This window comes from Salvelinus alpinus, chromosome 38 (assembly GCF_045679555.1).
Source record: "Salvelinus alpinus chromosome 38, SLU_Salpinus.1, whole genome shotgun sequence".
Lineage (NCBI taxonomy): Eukaryota > Metazoa > Chordata > Actinopteri > Salmoniformes > Salmonidae > Salvelinus > Salvelinus alpinus.
In genome coordinates this window covers 442501-466643 of record NC_092123.1, presented here as the reverse complement: position 1 = coordinate 466643, position 24143 = coordinate 442501, and the positions used below count along the sequence as shown (strand labels likewise).

The 24143-nt window shown below is 44.2% G+C and overlaps 1 protein-coding gene across 2 annotated transcripts in view; it reads right to left on the bottom strand.

The window, feature by feature from the left end:
• The window catches only part of LOC139566476 (fibronectin type III domain-containing protein 3B-like), a 181332-nt gene that overhangs the window by 42867 nt on the left and 114322 nt on the right, over nt 1–24143 (bottom strand). For both annotated transcript variants that reach the window (XM_071387685.1, XM_071387684.1), the window contains 6 exons: nt 10847–10906; nt 10598–10739; nt 9910–9963; nt 8842–8966; nt 1647–1821; nt 1438–1524 (listed from right to left, as the gene is read on the bottom strand). In XM_071387685.1, the coding sequence (XP_071243786.1) occupies nt 1438–1524; nt 1647–1821; nt 8842–8966; nt 9910–9963; nt 10598–10739; nt 10847–10906 (643 nt within the window). The remainder of the gene's footprint in view (nt 1–1437; nt 1525–1646; nt 1822–8841; nt 8967–9909; nt 9964–10597; nt 10740–10846; nt 10907–24143) is intronic.

The following is a 24143-nucleotide window of genomic DNA, read 5'->3' as shown; positions in this document are numbered from 1 at the left end:
TATTGACGTCACAAATGTATCATTTCTACAGTTCTCTATACCAATAAAACATGTTATTTATTACATTGGACAGTGTAAAACCCTAGCAGTACTACTTACTTCTCCGAGAGGGAGCCGGATATTAAGCATTAAGCAAAAAACATGACTATTTGTCTCTCTGAAATGAAACCACCAAGTCATAGATTTTAAACAAATACATGTCTGTCATTGAACAAACCTACGCCATGAAACAAAACACCAATCTTTTTCATCATTTCTTGAAACAATAAACAATAAATAAACAATAAAAGCTAATTTACCAACATTTCTGAAAATGAATATATAGCTTTTTGGAATAAAACTCTTCATGTGTGTTCACCATTTTGTTTGTGATGATTTGTCCCATGCAGACAGATCACACACACGCATGAAGCTACACAAATATGCTGCATACACGTGCACGCACACGCACACGCACACACACACACACACACACACACACACACACACACACACACACACACACACACACACACACACACACACACACACTCTGCTCTGTCCAGGTCACTCTCTCTCTGTCTAGGTCACTCTCTCTCTGTCTAGGTCACTCTCTCTCTGTCTAGGTCATTCTCTCTCTCTGTCTAGGTCACTCTCTCTCTGTCTAGGTCACTCTCTCTCTGTCTAGGTCACTCTCTCTCTGTCTAGGTCATTCTCTCTCTCTGTCTAGGTCACTCTCTCTCTGTCTAGGTCACTCTCTCTCTGTCTAGGTCACTCTCTCTCTGTCTAGGTCACTCTCTCTCTGTCTAGGTCACTCTCTCTCTGTCTAGGTCACTCTCTCTCTGTCTAGGTCACTCTCTCTCTGTCTAGGTCACTCTCTCGCTCTCACTTTTCTCTTTAGGACATTGTGTTTTTCAAATGAAAACCTTCAACAAAGCACAGATACACTTATAGCAGTATTTTGCTGGTGTTCATTTAAGCAATAAGGCACGAGGAGGTGTGGTATATTGCCAATACACCACGGCTAGGGGCTGTTCTTAAGCATGATGCAACGCAGAGTGCCTGGACACAGCCCTTAGCCGTGGTATATTGGCCATATACCACAAACCCCTGAAGTGACTTATTGTTATTATAAACTGGCTACCAACGTAATTAGAGCAGTATAACCCATGGTATACAGTCTGATATACCACGGCTGTCAGCCAACCAGCATTCAGGGCTCGAACGGCCCAGTTTATAACTAGCAGTAAATTGCAGGTATTTCTAGAGGACAGACTGACAGTGGTTGTATGGCTGCTAAACGCTGACAGATTGTGTAGTGCGTGTGTATCTCGTGCACATGACGACACCAATCACTGTGTCTTTCTAGCAGAAAACAAGCCTTTGCCGTTTCCACGGTAACACACAATCAGACGCCATTTCGCCACCATAAAACCTCAGAGACAGACACACTCTTACCCTGAATTTGTACTGTGTGCTCCTCTTCAGGCCTTGCACTGTAGAGGTTAGGTTGTCTCCAGTGTACTTTGGATGAAAGTCTGTTCCCTGGAAGGTCAAACATTGTCAGTTAACCTTTAAACGGACGTTTTGCTGTGTGTGTGTGTGTGTGTGTGTGTGTGTGTGTGTGTGTGTGTGTGTGTGTGTGTGTGTGTGTGTGTGTGACTCACGGTATTGTCCTCCTGGATCTCAAGTGTGTATGTGATTAGTTCCTCGTTGGCGCTGCCCTCGGGACGGCCCCACTCCAGGGTGACCCAGGAGACGCCCGCCCGCAGCAGCCGCGGTGCCAGGGGGCAGGAGGGCAGCGTACCTGTAGTGTAGAATACAACCTCCCCACTGAAACCACTGTGGAGGGAGGGAGGGAGGGAGGGAGGGAGGGAGGGAGGGAGGGAGCAGAAGACATGAGTTTAGACACACACAAAGCAGAGCTCATGTCTTTTATCTCTTCTGCATCATTCTTTAACTCTTTCCATCTCTCTCCATCTCTCCCTCCATTAACTCCCTCCATCTCCCTCCTCTTTTCTGTCACTGGAACGACCGGCCGCACGCAGGGGAATCTGCCCCCACGGCAACGACGCGAGAACAAGAGGAGCGAGGAAACAAGAAAATAGAGAGAGACTCATTCAGAGAGATAAGACCACACAACTAACCTCAACACAGCCATACATCAACCAGACAACTAACCTCAACACAGATATACATCAACCACACAACTAACCTCAACACAGCCATACATCAACCACACAACTAACCTCAACACAGCCATACATCAACCAGACAACTAACCTCAACACAGCCATACATCAACCAGACAACTAACCTCAACACAGCCATACATCAACCACACAACTAACCTCAACACAGCTATACATCAACCACACAACTAACCTCAACACAGATATACATCAACCACACAACTAACCTCAACACAGATATACATCAACCACACAACTAACCTCAACACAGCCATACATCAACCACACAACTAACCTCAACACAGCCATACATCAACCAGACAACTAACCTCAACACAGCCATACATCAACCAGACAACTAACCTCAACACAGCCATACATCAACCAGACAACTAACCTCAACACAGCCATACATCAACCAGACAACTAACCTCAACACAGCCATACATCAACCAGACAACTAACCTCAACACAGCCATACATCAACCAGACAACTAACCTCAACACAGCCATACATCAACCAGACAACTAACCTCAACACAGCCATACATCAACCAGACAACTAACCTCAACACAGATATACATCAACCAGACAACTAACCTCAACACAGATATACATCAACCACACAACTAACCTCAACACAGATATACATCAACCAGACAACTAACCTCAACACAGCTATACATCAACCAGACAACTAACCTCAACACAGCTATACATCAACCAGACAACTAACCTCAACACAGCCATACATCAACCAGACAACTAACCTCAACACAGATATACATCAACCAGACAACTAACCTCAACACAGCTATACATCAACCACACAACTAACCTCAACACAGCCATACATCAACCAGACAACTAACCTCAACACAGCCATACATCAACCAGACAACTAACCTCAACACAGATATACATCAACCAGACAACTAACCTCAACACAGCCATACATCAACCAGACAACTAACCTCAACACAGCTATACATCAACCAGACAACTAACCTCAACACAGCCATACATCAACCAGACAACTAACCTCAACACAGCCATACATCAACCAGACAACTAACCTCAACACAGCCATACATCAACCAGACAACTAACCTCAACACAGCCATACATCAACCAGACAACTAACCTCAACACAGCCATACATCAACCAGACAACTAACCTCAACACAGCTATACATCAACCAGACAACTAACCTCAACAGAGATATACATCAACCAGACAACTAACCTCAACACAGCTATACATCAACCAGACAACTAACCTCAACACAGCCATACATCAACCAGACAACTAACCTCAACACAGCCATATATCAACCAGACAACTAACCTCAACACAGCTATACATCAACCACACAACTAAGAGAGAGAGACAGAGAGAGATAGAGAGAGACACAGAGACACAGAGAGAGAGAGAGAGAGACAGAGAGAGAGAGAGAGAGAGAGAGAGAGAGAGAGACAGAGAGAGAGCGAGAGAGAGAGACAGAGAGAGAAAGAAAGAGAAAGAGCAGCACAATTAGACCCAACCAAATCATGAGAAAACAAAAAGATAATTACTTGACACATTGGAAAGAATTAACAAAAAAACAGAGCAAACTAGAATGCTATTTGGCCCTAAACAGAGAGTACACAGTGGCAGAATACCTGACCACTGTGACTGACCCAAACTTAAGGAAAGCTTTGACTATGTACAGACTCAGTGAGCATAGCCTTGCTATTGAGAAAGGCCGCCGTAGGCAGACATGGCTCTCAAGAGAAGACAGGCTATGTGCACACTGCCCACAAAATGAGGTGGAAACTGAGCTGCACTTCCTAACCTCCTGCCCAATGAATGGCCATATTAGAGACACATATTTCCCTCAGATTACACAGATCCACAAAGAATTCGAAACCAAATCCAATTATGATAAACTCCCATATCTACTGGGTGAAATTCCACAGTGTGCCATCACAGCAGCAAGATTTGTGACCTGTTGCCACAAGAAAAGGGCAACCAGTGAAGAACAAACACCATTGTAAATACAACCCATATTTATGTTTATTTATTTTAACTTGTGTGCTTTAACCATTTGTACATTGCTACAACACTGTATATATATATAATATGACACTTGTAATGTCTTTATTGCTTTGAAACTTCTGTATGTGTAATGTTTACTGTTAATTTGTATTGTTTATTTCACTTTTGTATATTATCTACCTCACTTGCTTTGGCAATGTTAACACATGTTTCCCATGCCAATAAAGCCCCTTGAATTGAAAAAAAATTGACAGAGAGAGAGAGAGAGAGAGAGAGACAGAGAGAGAGAGAGAGACAGAGAGAGAGCGAGAGAGAGAGAGACAGAGAGAGAGAGACAGAGAGAGAGACAGAGAGACAGAGAGAGAGATACAGAGAGAGAGAGAGAGAGAGAGAGAGAGAGAGAGAGAGAGAGAGAGAGAGAGAGAGAGAGAGAGAGAGAGAGAGACAGAGAGAGAGATACAGAGAGAGAGAGAGAGAGAGACAGAGAGAGACAGAGAGAGACAGAGAGAGAGGAGACGGACCCACTGGTTGCCCTCTAGGTTACAGAGAACTGGTAGTCCCATCCACCAAACTACCAGGTGTGAAACAGGGAAGGGACTCAGGGGGAATGCTAATTTGGTATAGAGCAGACCTAACTCACTCCATTAAATTAATCAAAACAGGAACATTTTACATTTGGCTAGAAATTCAAAAGGAAATTATCTTAACAGAGAAAAATGTCCTCCTGTGTGCTACCTATATCCCCCCACTAGAATCCCCATACTTTAATGAAGACAGCTTCTCCATCCTGAATGAGGAAATCAATCATTTCCAGGCCCAGGGACATGTATTAGTCTGTGGCGACCTAAATGCCAGAACTGGACAAGAACCTGACACCCTCAGCACACAGGGGGACAAACACCTGCCTGCAGGTGACAGCATTCCCTCCCCCATATGCCCCCCTAGGCACAACTATGACAACATAACCAACAAAAACGGGTCACAACTCCTGCAGCTCTGTCGCACGCTGGGTATGTACATAGTCAATGGTAGGCTTCGAGGGGACTCCTATGGTAGGTTCACCTATAGCTCATCTCTTGGCAGTAGCACTGTAGACTACTTTATCACTGACCTCAACCCAGAGTCTCTCAGAGCGTTCACAGTCAGCCCACTGACACCCCTATCAGACCACAGCAAAATCACAGTCTACTTGAACAGAGCAATACTCAATCACGAGGCATCAAAGCCAAAGGAACTGAGTAACATTAAGAAATGCTATAGATGGAAGGAATGCAGTTTGGAAATCTACCAAAAAACAATTAGACAACAGCAAATTCAATCCCTTTTAGACAACTTCCTGGGTAAAACGTTCCACTGCAATAGTGAAGGTGTAAACTTGGCAGTAGAAAATCTTAACAGTATATTTGACCTCTCCGCTTCCCTATCAAACCTAAAAATCTCAAATAGAAAACCGAAGAAAATGAACAACAATGACAAATGGTTTGATGACGAATGCAAAAATCTAAGAAATAAATTGAGAAACCTGTCCAACCAAAAACATAGAGACCCGGAAAACCTGAGTCTACGCCTTCACTATGGTGAATCACTAAAACAATACAGAAATACACTACGAAAAAAGAAGGAACAGCACGTCAGAAATCAGCTCAATGTAATTGAACAATCCATAGACTCTAACCACTTCTGGACTCTAACCACTTCTGGGAAAATTGGAAAACACTAAACAAACAACAACACGAAGAGTTATCTATCCAAAATGGAGATGTATGGGTAAACCACTTCTCCAATCTTTTTGGCTCTATAACAAAGAATAAAGAGCAAAAACATATACATGATCAAATACAAATCCTTGAATCAACTATTAAAGACTACCAGAACCCACTGGATTCTCCAATTACCTTGAACGAGTTACAGGACAAAATAAAAACCCTCCAACCCAAAAAGGCCTGTGGTGTTGATGGTATCCTTAATGAAATGATCAAATATACAGACAACAAATTCCAATTGGCTATACTAAAACTCTTTAACATCGTCCTTAGCTCTGGCATCTTCCCCAATATTTGGAACCAAGGACTGATCACCCCAATCCACAAAAGTGGAGACAAATTTGACCCCAATAACTACCGTGGAATATGCGTCAACAGTAACCTTGGGAAAATACTCTGCATTATCATTAACAGCAGACTCGTACATTTCCTCAATGAAAACAATGTACTGAGCAAATGTCAAATTGGCTTTTTACCAAATTACCGTACAACAGACCATGTATTCACCCTACACACCCTAATTGACAACCAAACAAACCAAAACAAAGGCAAAGTCTTCTCATGCTTTGTTGATTTCAAAAAAGCCTTCGACTCAATTTGGCATGAGGGTCTGCTATACAAATTGATGGAAAGTGGTGTTGGGGGAAAAACATACGACATTATAAAATCCATGTACACAAACAACAAGTGTGCGGTTAAAATTGGCAAAAAACACACACATTTCTTCACACAGGGTCGTGGGGTGAGACAGGGATGCAGCTTAAGCCCCACCCTCTTCAACATATATATCAACGAATTGGCGAGGGCATTAGAACAGTCTGCAGCACCTGGCCTCACCCTACTAGAATCCGAAGTCAAATGTCTACTGTTTGCTGATGATCTGGTGCTTCTGTCACCAACCAAGGAGGGCCTACAGCAGCACCTAGATCTTCTGCACAGATTCTGTCAGACCTGGGCCCTGACAGTAAATCTCAGTAAGACCAAAATAATGGTGTTCCAAAAAAGGTCCAGTCGCCAGGACCACAAATTCCATCTAGACACCGTTGCCCTAGAGCACACAAAAAACTATACATACCTCGGCCTAAACCTCAGCACCACAGGTAACTTCCACAAAGCTGTGAACGATCTGAGAGACAAGGCAAGAAGGGCATTCTATGCCATCAAAAGGAACATAAATTTCAACATACCAATTAGGATCTGGCTAAAAATACTTGAATCAGTCATAGAGCCCATTGCCCTTTATGGTTGTGAGGTCTGGGGTCCGCTCACCAACCAAGATTTCACAAAATGGGACAAACACCAAATTGAGACTCTGCATGCAGAATTCTGCAAAAATATCCTCCGTGTACAACGTAGAACACCAAATAATGCATGCAGAGCAGAATTAGGCCGATACCCACTAATTATCAAAATCCAGAAAAGAGCCGTTAAATTCTACAACCACCTAAAAGGAAGCGATTCCCAAACCTTCCATAACAAAGCCATCACCTACAGAGAGATGAACCTGGAGAAGAGTCCCCTAAGCAAGCTGGTCCTGAGGCTCTGTTCACAAACACAAACACACCCCACAGAGCCCCAGGACAGCAGCACAATTAGACCCAACCAAATCATGAGAAAACAAAAAGATAATTACTTGACACATTGGAAAGAATTAACAAAAAAACAGAGCAAACTAGAATGCTATTTGGCCCTAAACAGAGAGTACACAGTGGCAGAATACCTGACCACTGTGACTGACCCAAACTTAAGGAAAGCTTTGACTATGTACAGACTCAGTGAGCATAGCCTTGCTATTGAGAAAGGCCGCCGTAGGCAGACATGGCTCTCAAGAGAAGACAGGCTATGTGCACACTGCCCACAAAATGAGGTGGAAACTGAGCTGCACTTCCTAACCTCCTGCCCAATGTATGACCATATTAGAGACACATATTTCCCTCAGATTACACAGATCCACAAAGAATTCGAAACCAAATCCAATTATGATAAACTCCCATATCTACTGGGTGAAATTCCACAGTGTGCCATCACAGCAGCAAGATTTGTGACCTGTTGCCACAAGAAAAGGGCAACCAGTGAAGAACAAACACCATTGTAAATACAACCCATATTTATGTTTATTTATTTTAACTTGTGTGCTTTAACCATTTGTACATTGCTACAACACTGTATATATATATAATATGACACTTGTAATGTCTTTATTGCTTTGAAACTTCTGTATGTGTAATGTTTACTGTTAATTTGTATTGTTTATTTCACTTTTGTATATTATCTACCTCACTTGCTTTGGCAATGTTAACACATGTTTCCCATGCCAATAAAGCCCCTTGAATTGAATTGAATTGAGAGAGAGACAGAGAGAGACAGAGAGAGAGAGACAGAGAGAGAGACAGAGAGAGAGATACAGAGAGAGAGAGAGAGAGAGAGAGAGAGAGAGAGAGAGAGAGAGAGAGAGAGAGAGAGAGAGAGAGAGAGAGAGAGACAGAGAGAGAGACAGAGCCAGAGAGAGAGATACAGAGAGAGAGAGAGAGAGCGAGAGAGAGAGACAGAGAGACAGACAGAGAGAGACAGACAGAGATGGTGAGGATGCAACAGATGGGAAGAGTGAAGGTCAAAATGAGAGTGAGGATAGACACTGGGAGAGGGAAAGCGGAAGATGTCACCTACCTTGTGCAATGTAGTGTTATGCCATATGTAGTGCTATTACACCCATACCTGGTGCCTATGTAGTGTTATAGCATGTGTATGTAGCATTATAACACCTACCTGGTGCATATGTAGTGTTATGGCATGTGTATGTAGCATTATAACACATACCTGGTGCCTATGTAGTGTTATGTCATGTGTATGTAGTGTTATAACACCTACCTGGTGCCTATGTCGTTGTGTGCAGCCACTCTGAAGGTGTAGCCCACAGCAGGACACAGTCTGGTCAGCTTACAGTGTCTCTGGCTCCCAAAGTAACATTCTCTAAATACACTGTTCTTCTTTCCCTACGGAGGAGAGGGGGGTGAGAGGGGAGGAGGAGGGAGAGAGATCAGACTAGACTGCAACAATAATAATAATAATGACAACAGTAATATCATTTATTTGTCCGGCGCTGTTCTGGGAAGCCAAGGTCAAACCAACTTAATATCATGATGTAATAATACAAATCTAGAACAGAGACATATGAAGACTGACTTTCATAGTCATTTAGAGAGAGCGGAGAGAGAGAAAGGGGAGAGAGAGAGAGAGGGGAGAGAGGACAGAGAGAGAGGGGAGAGAGAACAGAGAGAGAGAGGGGAGAGAGAGAGAGGAGAGAGGACAGAGAGAGAGGGGAGAGAGAGAAAGGGGAGAGAGGACAGAGAGAGAGGGGAGAGAGGACAGAGAGAGGACGGCGAGAGGGGAGAGAGAAAGGGGAGAGAGAACAGAGAGAGAGGGGAGAGAGGACAGAGAGAGAGGGGAGAGAGGACAGAGAGAGAGAGGGGAGAGAGGACAGAGAGAGAGAGGGGAGAGAGGACAGAGAGAGAGAGAGGAGAGAGTATAGAGAGAGAGAGGGGAGAGAGAGGAGACAGAGAAAGGGGAGAGAGAACAGAGAGAGGGGAGAGGACAGAGAGAGAGGAGAGAGAGGAGAGAGAGGGGAGAGAGGACAGAGAGAGAGGAGAGAGGAGACAGAGAAAGGGGAGAGAGGACAGAGAAAGGGGAGAGGAAAGAGAGAGAGGGGAGAGAGAGGAGAGAGAAGGGAGAGAGCGAGACAGAGAAAGGGGAGAGAGGACAGAGAAAGGGGAGAGGAAAGAGAGAGAGGGGAGAGAGAGGAGAGAGAAGGGAGAGAGCGAGAGGAGAGAGGACAGAGAGAGAGGGGAGAGAGAGGAGAGAGAGAAGAGAGAGAGAGAGAGATTTTATGTACATTGGAAATAGATGGCATATTATCCAATAGGAGTGTGTGTGTGGTACCTCGTCCCACTCCAGAAGGTAGTTTGTGATTTTGGATCCGTTGTCGATCGGAGGCTGGCGAGAGAAGAGAAGAATAAATAGGGCTGTCTGGAGTGTGTGTGTGTGTGTGTGTGTGTGTGTGTGTGTGTGTGTGTGTGTGTGTGTGTGTGTGTGTGTGTGTGTGTGTGTGTGTGTGTGTGTGTGTGTGTGTGTGTGTGTGTGTGTGTGTGTGTGTGTGTGTGTGTGTGTGTGTGTGTGTGTGTGTGTGTGCGTGATGAGGAGAGGAGGATGAACTGGGGATGTCACAGAGAGGAAATGGCCTGTGTGTTTTCATTAGTGTGACCTCATATCCTGTCTGAGTGAGTGATGTCACTCTCCACGACGCCCTTACGCCGTGACAGAACCCAAGACAGAATATCACCAACAGATCTATCTATATAGAGGTGAGGATGAGAGTGCAATCTATCCTGACCAACCCGCTCTCAGAATGACATGGAGAAGGACTGGACAGCAATGTCATAAAACACCAGGAAGCAGATCTTCCCTGAGAGCAAAATAAAACTCTGATTCTCTGCCCTTGTCCCTGAAGTGTGCACTCATTCACTCGCCCTGATGGATCTAAAATAGACTGGATGGGAGGGAATGAGTGAACACTTTTGGTACAAGCGTAAACAATCGGAACGTCCAATGAAAGGAACTAAAAGTGTACCTTCCACTGCAGTGTGATGGTGCTCTTGGTGCGGTGAGACAGTTTGGGGGGGAAGGGCAGGTCAGGGGGGCAGGTGTGTGTTGTGAACGACCCCGTCTCCGAACACACACCCCTCAAGTTAGAGTTACACACCGCGCTGACTCTGAAACACACACACACAGAAAACATGAATAATCTCATTTATTAACACAATAGTAAAGAAGAGGTGAAAAAGTGTGTGTGTTGCTGACGGAAGGTGTGTGTTCTTACCGTACGTGGTAGTCTGAAGCTGGCCTCAGGTCTTTTAGATGGCACTCCAAATCCTCTCCACTACACACACACACACACACACACACACACACACACACACACACACACACACACACACACACACACACACACACACACACACACACACACACACGTTATTTACACATGAGATGAAAGTGAGATGTTTATGTTTGCGTCAGTTGTTCTTCAAAGTCTGGAACGTTCATACACACCTGCTAGTCAGGATCAGAGTTAGGTGTGTTTTACCTGCTAGTCAGGATCAGAGTTAGGTGTGTTTTACCTGCTAGTCAGGATCAGAGTTAGGTGTGTTGTACCTGCTAGTCAGGATCAGAGTTAGGTGTGTTGTACCTGCTAGTCAGGATCAGAGTTAGGTGTGTTTTACCTGCTAGTCAGGATCAGAGTTAGGTGTGTTTTACCTGCTAGTCAGGATCAGAGTTAGGTGTGTTGTACCTGCTAGTCAGGATCAGAGTTAGGTGTGTTGTACCTGCTAGTCAGGATCAGAGTTAGGTGTGTTTTACCTGCTAGTCAGGATCAGAGTTAGGTGTGTTTTACCTGCTAGTCAGGATCAGAGTTAGGTGTGTTGTACCTGCTAGTCAGGATCAGAGTTAGGTGTGTTTTACCTGCTAGTCAGGATCAGAGTTAGGTGTGTTTTACCTGCTAGTCAGGATCAGAGTTAGGTGTGTTTTACCTGCTAGTCAGGATCAGAGTTAGGTGTGTTGTACCTGCTAGTCAGGATCAGAGTTAGGTGTGTTGTACCTGCTAGTCAGGATCAGAGTTAGGTGTGTTTTACCTGCTAGTCAGGATCAGAGTTAGGTGTGTTTTACCTGCTAGTCAGGATCAGAGTTAGGTGTGTTGTACCTGCTAGTCAGGATCAGAGTTAGGTGTGTTGTACCTGCTAGTCAGGATCAGAGTTAGGTGTGTTGTACCTGCTAGTCAGGATCAGAGTTAGGTGTGTTGTACCTGCTAGTCAGGATCAGAGTTAGGTGTGTTTTACCTGCTAGTCAGGATCAGAGTTAGGTGTGTTGTACCTGCTAGTCAGGATCAGAGTTAGGTGTGTTGTACCTGCTAGTCAGGATCAGAGTTAGGTGTGTTGTACCTGCTAGTCAGGATCAGAGTTAGGTGTGTTTTACCTGCTAGTCAGGATCAGAGTTAGGTGTGTTGTACCTGCTAGTCAGGATCAGAGTTAGGTGTGTTGTACCTGCTAGTCAGGATCAGAGTTAGGTGTGTTTTACCTGCTAGTCAGGATCAGAGTTAGGTGTGTTTTACCTGCTAGTCAGGATCAGAGTTAGGTGTGTTGTACCTGCTAGTCAGGATCAGAGTTAGGTGTGTTTTACCTGCTAGTCAGGATCAGAGTTAGGTGTGTTTTACCTGCTAGTCAGGATCAGAGTTAGGTGTGTTTTACCTGCTAGTCAGGATCAGAGTTAGGTGTGTTGTACCTGCTAGTCAGGATCAGAGTTAGGTGTGTTGTACCTGCTAGTCAGGATCAGAGTTAGGTGTGTTTTACCTGCTAGTCAGGATCAGAGTTAGGTGTGTTTTACCTGCTAGTCAGGATCAGAGTTAGGTGTGTTGTACCTGCTAGTCAGGATCAGAGTTAGGTGTGTTGTACCTGCTAGTCAGGATCAGAGTTAGGTGTGTTGTACCTGCTAGTCAGGATCAGAGTTAGGTGTGTTGTACCTGCTAGTCAGGATCAGAGTTAGGTGTGTTTTACCTGCTAGTCAGGATCAGAGTTAGGTGTGTTGTACCTGCTAGTCAGGATCAGAGTTAGGTGTGTTGTACCTGCTAGTCAGGATCAGAGTTAGGTGTGTTGTACCTGCTAGTCAGGATCAGAGTTAGGTGTGTTTTACCTGCTAGTCAGGATCAGAGTTAGGTGTGTTTTACCTGCTAGTCAGGATCAGAGTTAGGTGTGTTGTACCTGCTAGTCAGGATCAGAGTTAGGTGTGTTGTACCTGCTAGTCAGGATCAGAGTTAGGTGTGTTTTACCTGCTAGTCAGGATCAGAGTTAGGTGTGTTGTACCTGCTAGTCAGGATCAGAGTTAGGTGTGTTTTACCTGCTAGTCAGGATCAGAGTTAGGTGTGTTGTACCTGCTAGTCAGGATCAGAGTTAGGTGTGTTGTACCTGCTAGTCAGGATCAGAGTTAGGTGTGTTGTACCTGCTAGTCAGGATCAGAGTTAGGTGTGTTTTACCTGCTAGTCAGGATCAGAGTTAGGTGTGTTGTACCTGCTAGTCAGGATCAGAGTTAGGTGTGTTGTACCTGCTAGTCAGGATCAGAGTTAGGTGTGTTGTACCTGCTAGTCAGGATCAGAGTTAGGTGTGTTTTACCTGCTAGTCAGGATCAGAGTTAGGTGTGTTGTACCTGCTAGTCAGGATCAGAGTTAGGTGTGTTTTACCTGCTAGTCAGGATCAGAGTTAGGTGTGTTGTACCTGCTAGTCAGGATCAGAGTTAGGTGTGTTGTACCTGCTAGTCAGGATCAGAGTTAGGTGTGTTGTACCTGCTAGTCAGGATCAGAGTTAGGTGTGTTTTACCTGCTAGTCAGGATCAGAGTTAGGTGTGTTGTACCTGCTAGTCAGGATCAGAGTTAGGTGTGTTGTACCTGCTAGTCAGGATCAGAGTTAGGTGTGTTGTACCTGCTAGTCAGGATCAGAGTTAGGTGTGTTTTACCTGCTAGTCAGGATCAGAGTTAGGTGTGTTGTACCTGCTAGTCAGGATCAGAGTTAGGTGTGTTTTACCTGCTAGTCAGGATCAGAGTTAGGTGTGTTGTACCTGCTAGTCAGGATCAGAGTTAGGTGTGTTTTACCTGCTAGTCAGGATCAGAGTTAGGTGTGTTTTACCTGCTAGTCAGGATCAGAGATAGGTGTGTTTTACCTGCTAGTCAGGATCAGAGTTAGGTGTGTTTTACCTGCTAGTCAGGATCATAGTTAGGTGTGTTGTACCTGCTAGTCAGGATCAGAGTTAGGTGTGTTGTACCTGCTAGTCAGGATCAGAGATAGGTGTGTTTTACCTGCTAGTCAGGATCAGAGTTAGGTGTGTTTTACCTGCTAGTCAGGATCATAGTTAGGTGTGTTGTACCTGCTAGTCAGGATCAGAGTTAGGTGTGTTGTACCTGCTAGTCAGGATCATAGTTAGGTGTGTTGTACCTGCTAGTCAGGATCAGAGTTAGGTGTGTTTTACCTGCTAGTCAGGATCATAGTTAGGTGTGTTGTACCTGCTAGTCAGGATCAGAGTTAGGTGTGTTTTACCTGCTAGTCAGGATCAGAGTTAGGTGTGTTGTACCTGCTAGTCAGGATCAGAGTTAGGTGTGTTTTACCTGCTAGTCAGGATTAGAGTTAGGTGTGTTTTACCTGCTAGTCAGGATCAGAGTTAGGTGTATTTTACCTGCTAGTCAGGATCAGAGTTAGGTGTGTTGTACCTGCTAGTCAGGATCAGAGTTAGGTGTGTTTTACCTGCTAGTCAGGATCAGAGTTAGGTGTGTTTTACCTGCTAGTCAGGATCAGAGTTAGGTGTGTTTTACCTGCTAGTCAGGATCAGAGTTAGGTGTGTTGTACCTGCTAGTCAGGATCAGAGTTAGGTGTGTTGTACCTGCTAGTCAGGATCAGAGTTAGGTGTGTTTTACCTGCTAGTCAGGATCAGAGTTAGGTGTGTTTTACCTGCTAGTCAGGATCAGAGTTAGGTGTGTTGTACCTGCTAGTCAGGATCAGAGTTAGGTGTGTTTTACCTGCTAGTCAGGATCAGAGTTAGGTGTGTTGTACCTGCTAGTCAGGATCAGAGTTAGGTGTGTTTTACCTGCTAGTCAGGATCAGAGTTAGGTGTGTTTTACCTACTAGTCAGGATCAGAGTTAGGTGTGTTGTACCTGCTAGTCAGGATCAGAGTTAGGTGTGTTTTACCTGCTAGTCAGGATCAGAGTTAGGTGTGTTTTACCTACTAGTCAGGATCAGAGTTAGGTGTGTTTTACCTGCTAGTCAGGATCAGAGTTAGGTGTGTTGTACCTGCTAGTCAGGATCAGAGTTAGGTGTGTTTTACCTGCTAGTCAGGATCAGAGTTAGGTGTGTTGTACCTGCTAGTCAGGATCAGAGTTAGGTGTGTTTTACCTGCTAGTCAGGATCAGAGTTAGGTGTGTTTTACCTACTAGTCAGGATCAGAGTTAGGTGTGTTGTACCTGCTAGTCAGGATCAGAGTTAGGTGTGTTTTACCTGCTAGTCAGGATCAGAGTTAGGTGTGTTTTACCTACTAGTCAGGATCAGAGTTAGGTGTGTTGTACCTGCTAGTCAGGATCAGAGTTAGGTGTGTTTTACCTGCTAGTCAGGATCAGAGTTAGGTGTGTTGTACCTGCTAGTCAGGATCAGAGTTAGGTGTGTTGTACCTGCTAGTCAGGATCAGAGTTAGGTGTGTTGTACCTGCTAGTCAGGATCAGAGTTAGGTGTGTTGTACCTGCTAGTCAGGATCAGAGTTAGGTGTGTTTTACCTGCTAGTCAGGATCAGAGTTAGGTGTGTTGTACCTGCTAGTCAGGATCAGAGTTAGGTGTGTTTTACCTACTAGTCAGGATCAGAGTTAGGTGTGTTTTACCTACTAGTCAGGATCAGAGTTAGGTGTGTTTTACCTGCTAGTCAGGATCAGAGTTAGGTGTGTTGTACCTGCTAGTCAGGATCAGAGTTAGGTGTGTTTTACCTGCTAGTCAGGATCAGAGTTAGGTGTGTTGTACCTGCTAGTCAGGATCAGAGTTAGGTGTGTTTTACCTGCTAGTCAGGATCAGAGTTAGGTGTGTTGTACCTGCTAGTCAGGATCAGAGTTAGGTGTGTTGTACCTGCTAGTCAGGATCAGAGTTAGGTGTGTTTTACCTGCTAGTCAGGATCAGAGTTAGGTGTGTTGTACCTGCTAGTCAGGATCAGAGTTAGGTGTGTTTTACCTACTAGTCAGGATCAGAGTTAGGTGTGTTTTACCTACTAGTCAGGATCAGAGTTAGGTGTGTTTTACCTGCTAGTCAGGATCAGAGTTAGGTGTGTTTTACCTGCTAGTCAGGATCAGAGTTAGGTGTGTTGTACCTGCTAGTCAGGATCAGAGTTAGGTGTGTTTTACCTACTAGTCAGGATCAGAGTTAGGTGTGTTTTACCTGCTAGTCAGAATCAGAGTTAGGTGTGTTTTACCTGCTAGTCATGATCAGAGTTAGGTGTGTTTTACCTGCTAGTCAGGATCAGAGTTAGGTGTGTTTTACCTACTAGTCAGGATCAGAGTTAGGTGTGTTTTACCTGCTAGTCAGAATCAGAGTTAGGTGTGTTTTACCTGCTAGTCAGGATCAGAGTTAGGTGTGTTTTACCTGCTAGTCAGGATCAGAGTTAGGTGTGTTTTACCTACTAGTCAGGATCAGAGTTAGGTGTGTTTTACCTGCTAGTCAGAATCAGAGTTAGGTGTGTTTTACCTGCTAGTCAGGATCAGAGTTAGGTGTGTTTTACCTGCTAGTCAGGATCAGAGTTAGGTGTGTTTTACCTGCTAGTCAGGATTAGAGTTAGGTGTGTTTTACCTGCTAGTCAGGATCAGAGTTAGGTGTGTTTTACCTGCTAGTCAGGATCAGAGTTAGGTGTGTTTTACCTGCTAGTCAGGATCAGAGTTAGGTGTGTTTTACCTGCTAGTCAGGATCAGAGGTAGGTGTATTTTACCTGCTAGTCAGGATCAGAGTTAGGTGTGTTTTACCTGCTAGTCAGGATTAGAGTTAGGTGTGTTTTACCTGCTAGTCAGAATCAGAGTTAGGTGTGTTTTACCTGCTAGTCAGAATCAGAGTTAGGTGTGTTTTACCTGCTAGTCAGGATCAGAGTTAGGTGTGTTTTACCTGCTAGTCAGAATCAGAGTTAGGTGTGTTTTACCTGCTAGTCAGGATTAGAGTTAGGTGTGTTTTACCTGCTAGTCAGAATCAGAGTTAGGTGTGTTTTACCTGCTAGTCAGAATCAAAGTTAGGTGTGTTTTACCTGCTAGTCAGGATCAGAGTTAGGTGTGTTGTACCTGCTAGTCAGGATCAGAGTTAGGTGTGTTGTACCTGCTAGTCAGGATCAGAGTTAGGTGTGTTTTACCTGCTAGTCAGGATCAGAGTTAGGTGTGTTTTACCTGCTAGTCAGAATCAGAGTTAGGTGTGTTTTACCTGCTAGTCAGAATCAGAGTTAGGTGTGTTGTACCTGCTAGTCAGGATCAGAGTTAGGTGTGTTTTACCTGCTAGTCAGGATCAGAGTTAGGTGTGTTTTACCTGCTAGTCAGGATCAGAGTTAGGTGTGTTTTACCTGCTAGTCAGGATCAGAGTTAGGTGTGTTTTACCTGCTAGTCAGGATCAGAGTTAGGTGTGTTTTACCTGCTAGTCAGGATCAGAGTTAGGTGTGTTTTACCTGCTAGTCAGAATCAGAGTTAGGTGTGTTGTACCTGCTAGTCAGGATTAGAGTTAGGTGTGTTGTACCTGCTAGTCAGGATCAGAGTTAGGTGTGTTTTACCTGCTAGTCAGGATCAGAGTTAGGTGTGTTTTACCTGCTAGTCAGGATCAGAGTTAGGTGTGTTTTACCTGCTAGTCAGGATCAGAGTTAGGTGTGTTTTACCTACTAGTCAGGATCAGAGTTAGGTGTGTTTCACCTGCTAGTCAGGATCAGAGTTAGGTGTGTTTTACCTGCTAGTCAGAATCAGAGTTAGGTGTGTTTTACCTGCTAGTCAGAATCAGAGTTAGGTGTGTTTTACCTGCTAGTCAGGATCAGAGTTAGGTGTGTTTTACCTGCTAGTCAGGATCAGAGTTAGGTGTGTTTTACCTGCTAGTCAGGATCAGAGATAGGTGTGTTTTACCTGCTAGTCAGGATCAGAGTTAGGTGTGTTTTACCTGCTAGTCAGGATTAGAGTTAGGTGTGTTTTACCTGCTAGTCAGGATCAGAGTTAGGTGTGTTTTACCTACTAGTCAGGATTAGAGTTAGGTGTGTTTTACCTGCTAGTCAGGATCAGAGTTAGGTGTGTTTTACCTGCTAGTCAGGATCAGAGATAGGTGTGTTTTACCTGCTAGTCAGAATCAGAGTTAGGTGTGTTTTACCTGCTAGTCAGGATCAGAGTTAGGTGTGTTTTACCTGCTAGTCAGGATCAGAGTTAGGTGTGTTGTACCTGCTAGTCAGGATCAGAGTTAGGTGTGTTTTACCTGCTAGTCAGGATCAGAGTTAGGTGTGTTTTACCTGCTAGTCAGAATCAGAGTTAGGTGTGTTTTACCTGCTAGTCAGGATCAGAGTTAGGTGTGTTTTACCTGCTAGTCAGGATCAGAGTTAGGTGTGTTTTACCTGCTAGTCAGGATCAGAGTTAGGTGTATTTTACCTGCTAGTCAGGATCAGAGTTAGGTGTGTTTTACCTGCTAGTCAGGATTAGAGTTAGGTGTGTTTTACCTGCTAGTCAGAATCAGAGTTAGGTGTGTTGTACCTGCTAGTCAGGATCAGAGTTAGGTGTGTTTTACTGCTAGTCAGGATCAGAGTTAGGTGTGTTTTACCTGCTAGTCAGGATCAGAGTTAGGTGTGTTTTACCTGCTAGTCAGGATCAGAGTTAGGTGTGTTTTACCTGCTAGTCAGGATCAGAGTTAGGTGTGTTTTACCTGCTAGTCAGGATCAGAGTTAGGTGTGTTTTACCTGCTAGTCAGGATCAGAGATAGGTGTGTATTACCTGCTAGTCAGGATCAGAGTTAGGTGTGTTTTACCTGCTAGTCAGGATCAGAGTTAGGTGTGTTTTACCTGCTAGTCAGGATCAGAGATAGGTGTGTTTTACCTGCTAGTCAGGATCAGAGTTAGGTGTGTTTTACCTGCTAGTCAGGATCAGAGTTAGGTGTGTTTTACCTGCTAGTCAGGATCAGAGTTAGGTGTGTTGTACCTGCTAGTCAGGATCAGAGTTAGGTGTGTTTTACCTGCTAGTCAGGATCAGAGTTAGGTGTGTTTTACCTGCTAGTCAGGATCAGAGTTAGGTGTGTTTTACCTACTAGCCAGGATCAGAGTTAGGTGTGTTTTACCTGCTAGTCAGGATCAGGAGTTAGGTCTGTTTTACCTACTAGCCAGGATCAGAGTTAGGTGTGTTTTACCTGCTAGTCAGGATCAGAGTTAGGTGTATTTTACCTGCTAGTCAGGATCAGAGTTAGGTGTGTTTTACCTACTAGCCAGGATCAGAGTAAGGTGTGTTTTACCTGCTAGTCAGGATCAGAGTTAGGTGTGTTTTACCTGCTAGTCAGGATCAGAGTTAGGTGTGTTTTACCTACTAGCCAGGATCAGAGTTAGGTGTGTTTTACCTGCTAGTCAGGATCATAGTGAGGTGTGTTTTACCTGCTAGCCAGGGTCAGAGTTAGGTGTGTTTTACCTGCTAGTCAGGATCAGAGTTAGGTGTGTTTTACCTGCTAGTCAGGATCAGAGTTAGGTGTGTTTTACCTGCTAGTCAGGATCAGAGATAGGTGTGTTTTACCTGCTAGTCAGGATCAGAGTTAGGTGTGTTTTACCTGCTAGTCAGGATTAGAGTTAGGTGTGTTTTACCTGCTAGTCAGGATCAGAGTTAGGTGTGTTTTACCTACTAGTCAGGATTAGAGTTAGGTGTGTTTTACCTGCTAGTCAGAATCAGAGTTAGGTGTGTTTTACCTGCTAGTCAGGATTAGAGTTAGGTGTGTTTTACCTGCTAGTCAGGATCAGAGTTAGGTGTGTTTTACCTGCTAGTCAGGATTAGAGTTAGGTGTGTTTTACCTGCTAGTCAGGATCAGAGTTAGGTGTGTTTTACCTGCTAGTCAGGATCAGAGATAGGTGTGTTTTACCTGCTAGTCAGGATCAGAGTTAGGTGTATTTTACCTGCTAGTCAGGATCAGAGTTAGGTGTGTTTTACCTGCTAGTCAGGATTAGAGTTAGGTGTGTTTTACCTGCTAGTCAGAATCAGAGTTAGGTGTGTTTTACCTGCTAGTCAGAATCAGAGTTAGGTGTGTTGTACCTGCTAGTCAGGATCAGAGTTAGGTGTGTTTTACCTGCTAGTCAGGATCAGAGTTAGGTGTGTTTTACCTGCTAGTCAGGATCAGAGTTAGGTGTGTTTTACCTGCTAGTCAGGATCAGAGTTAGGTGTGTTTTACCTGCTAGTCAGGATCAGAGTTAGGTGTGTTGTACCTGCTAGTCAGGATCAGAGTTAGGTGTGTTTTACCTGCTAGTCAGGATCAGAGTTAGGTGTGTTTTACCTGCTAGTCAGGATCAGAGTTAGGTGTGTTTTACCTGCTAGTCAGGATCAGAGTTAGGTGTGTTTTACCTGCTAGTCAGGATCAGAGTTAGGTGTGTTTTACCTGCTAGTCAGGAGCCGAGATAGGTGTGTTTTACCTACTAGCCAGGATCAGAGTTAGGTGTGTTTTACCTGCTAGTCAGGATCAGAGTTAGGTGTGTTTTACCTGCTAGTCAGAATCAGAGTTAGGTGTGTTTTACCTGCTAGTCAGGATCAGAGTTAGGTGTGTTTTACCTGCTAGTCAGGATCAGAGTTAGGTGTGTTGTACCTGCTAGTCAGGATCAGAGTTAGGTGTGTTTTACCTGCTAGTCAGGATCAGAGTTAGGTGTGTTTTACCTGCTAGTCAGAATCAGAGTTAGGTGTGTTTTACCTGCTAGTCAGAATCAGAGTTAGGTGTGTTGTACCTGCTAGTCAGGATCAGAGTTAGGTGTGTTTTACCTGCTAGTCAGGATCAGAGTTAGGTGTGTTTTACCTGCTAGTCAGGATCAGAGTTAGGTGTGTTTTACCTGCTAGTCAGGATCAGAGTTAGGTGTGTTTTACCTGCTAGTCAGGATCAGAGTTAGGTGTGTTTTACCTGCTAGTCAGGATCAGAGTTAGGTGTGTTTTACCTGCTAGTCAGAATCAGAGTTAGGTGTGTTGTACCTGCTAGTCAGGATTAGAGTTAGGTGTGTTGTACCTGCTAGTCAGGATCAGAGTTAGGTGTGTTTTACCTGCTAGTCAGGATCAGAGTTAGGTGTGTTTTACCTGCTAGTCAGGATCAGAGTTAGGTGTGTTTTACCTGCTAGTCAGGATCAGAGTTAGGTGTGTTTTACCTACTAGTCAGGATCAGAGTTAGGTGTGTTTCACCTGCTAGTCAGGATCAGAGTTAGGTGTGTTTTACCTGCTAGTCAGAATCAGAGTTAGGTGTGTTTTACCTGCTAGTCAGAATCAGAGTTAGGTGTGTTTTACCTGCTAGTCAGGATCAGAGTTAGGTGTGTTTTACCTGCTAGTCAGGATCAGAGTTAGGTGTGTTTTACCTACTAGTCAGGATCAGAGTTAGGTGTGTTTTACCTGCTAGTCAGGATCAGAGATAGGTGTGTTTTACCTGCTAGTCAGGATCAGAGTTAGGTGTGTTTTACCTGCTAGTCAGGATTAGAGTTAGGTGTGTTTTACCTGCTAGTCAGGATCAGAGTTAGGTGTGTTTTACCTACTAGTCAGGATTAGAGTTAGGTGTGTTTTACCTGCTAGTCAGGATCAGAGTTAGGTGTGTTTTACCTGCTAGTCAGGATCAGAGATAGGTGTGTTTTACCTGCTAGTCAGAATCAGAGTTAGGTGTGTTTTACCTGCTAGTCAGGATCAGAGTTAGGTGTGTTTTACCTGCTAGTCAGGATCAGAGTTAGGTGTGTTGTACCTGCTAGTCAGGATCAGAGTTAGGTGTGTTTTACCTGCTAGTCAGGATCAGAGTTAGGTGTGTTTTACCTGCTAGTCAGAATCAGAGTTAGGTGTGTTTTACCTGCTAGTCAGGATCAGAGTTAGGTGTGTTTTACCTGCTAGTCAGGATCAGAGTTAGGTGTGTTTTACCTGCTAGTCAGGATCAGAGTTAGGTGTATTTTACCTGCTAGTCAGGATCAGAGTTAGGTGTGTTTTACCTGCTAGTCAGGATTAGAGTTAGGTGTGTTTTACCTGCTAGTCAGAATCAGAGTTAGGTGTGTTGTACCTGCTAGTCAGGATCAGAGTTAGGTGTGTTTTACTGCTAGTCAGGATCAGAGTTAGGTGTGTTTTACCTGCTAGTCAGGATCAGAGTTAGGTGTGTTTTACCTGCTAGTCAGGATCAGAGTTAGGTGTGTTTTACCTGCTAGTCAGGATCAGAGTTAGGTGTGTTTTACCTGCTAGTCAGGATCAGAGTTAGGTGTGTTTTACCTGCTAGTCAGGATCAGAGATAGGTGTGTATTACCTGCTAGTCAGGATCAGAGTTAGGTGTGTTTTACCTGCTAGTCAGGATCAGAGTTAGGTGTGTTTTACCTGCTAGTCAGGATCAGAGATAGGTGTGTTTTACCTGCTAGTCAGGATCAGAGTTAGGTGTGTTTTACCTGCTAGTCAGGATCAGAGTTAGGTGTGTTTTACCTGCTAGTCAGGATCAGAGTTAGGTGTGTTGTACCTGCTAGTCAGGATCAGAGTTAGGTGTGTTTTACCTGCTAGTCAGGATCAGAGTTAGGTGTGTTTTACCTGCTAGTCAGGATCAGAGTTAGGTGTGTTTTACCTACTAGCCAGGATCAGAGTTAGGTGTGTTTTACCTGCTAGTCAGGATCAGGAGTTAGGTCTGTTTTACCTACTAGCCAGGATCAGAGTTAGGTGTGTTTTACCTGCTAGTCAGGATCAGAGTTAGGTGTATTTTACCTGCTAGTCAGGATCAGAGTTAGGTGTGTTTTACCTACTAGCCAGGATCAGAGTAAGGTGTGTTTTACCTGCTAGTCAGGATCAGAGTTAGGTGTGTTTTACCTGCTAGTCAGGATCAGAGTTAGGTGTGTTTTACCTACTAGCCAGGATCAGAGTTAGGTGTGTTTTACCTGCTAGTCAGGATCATAGTGAGGTGTGTTTTACCTGCTAGCCAGGGTCAGAGTTAGGTGTGTTTTACCTGCTAGTCAGGATCAGAGTTAGGTGTGTTTTACCTGCTAGTCAGGATCAGAGTTAGGTGTGTTTTACCTGCTAGTCAGGATCAGAGATAGGTGTGTTTTACCTGCTAGTCAGGATCAGAGTTAGGTGTGTTTTACCTGCTAGTCAGGATTAGAGTTAGGTGTGTTTTACCTGCTAGTCAGGATCAGAGTTAGGTGTGTTTTACCTACTAGTCAGGATTAGAGTTAGGTGTGTTTTACCTGCTAGTCAGAATCAGAGTTAGGTGTGTTTTACCTGCTAGTCAGGATTAGAGTTAGGTGTGTTTTACCTGCTAGTCAGGATCAGAGTTAGGTGTGTTTTACCTGCTAGTCAGGATTAGAGTTAGGTGTGTTTTACCTGCTAGTCAGGATCAGAGTTAGGTGTGTTTTACCTGCTAGTCAGGATCAGAGATAGGTGTGTTTTACCTGCTAGTCAGGATCAGAGTTAGGTGTATTTTACCTGCTAGTCAGGATCAGAGTTAGGTGTGTTTTACCTGCTAGTCAGGATTAGAGTTAGGTGTGTTTTACCTGCTAGTCAGAATCAGAGTTAGGTGTGTTTTACCTGCTAGTCAGAATCAGAGTTAGGTGTGTTGTACCTGCTAGTCAGGATCAGAGTTAGGTGTGTTTTACCTGCTAGTCAGGATCAGAGTTAGGTGTGTTTTACCTGCTAGTCAGGATCAGAGTTAGGTGTGTTTTACCTGCTAGTCAGGATCAGAGTTAGGTGTGTTTTACCTGCTAGTCAGGATCAGAGTTAGGTGTGTTGTACCTGCTAGTCAGGATCAGAGTTAGGTGTGTTTTACCTGCTAGTCAGGATCAGAGTTAGGTGTGTTTTACCTGCTAGTCAGGATCAGAGTTAGGTGTGTTTTACCTGCTAGTCAGGATCAGAGTTAGGTGTGTTTTACCTGCTAGTCAGGATCAGAGTTAGGTGTGTTTTACCTGCTAGTCAGGAGCCGAGATAGGTGTGTTTTACCTACTAGCCAGGATCAGAGTTAGGTGTGTTTTACCTGCTAGTCAGGATCAGAGTTAGGTGTGTTTTACCTGCTAGTCAGAATCAGAGTTAGGTGTGTTTTACCTGCTAGTCAGGATCAGAGTTAGGTGTGTTTTACCTGCTAGTCAGGATCAGAGTTAGGTGTGTTGTACCTGCTAGTCAGAATCAGAGTTAGGTGTGTTTTACCTGCTAGTCAGGATCAGAGTTAGGTGTGTTTTACCTGCTAGTCAGAATCAGAGTTAGGTGTGTTTTACCTGCTAGTCAGGATCAGAGTTAGGTGTGTTTTACCTGCTAGTCAGGATCAGAGTTAGGTGTGTTTTACCTGCTAGTCAGGATCAGAGTTAGGTGTGTTTTACCTGCTAGTCAGGATTAGAGTTAGGTGTGTTTTACCTGCTAGTCAGAATCAGAGTTAGGTGTGTTTTACCTGCTAGT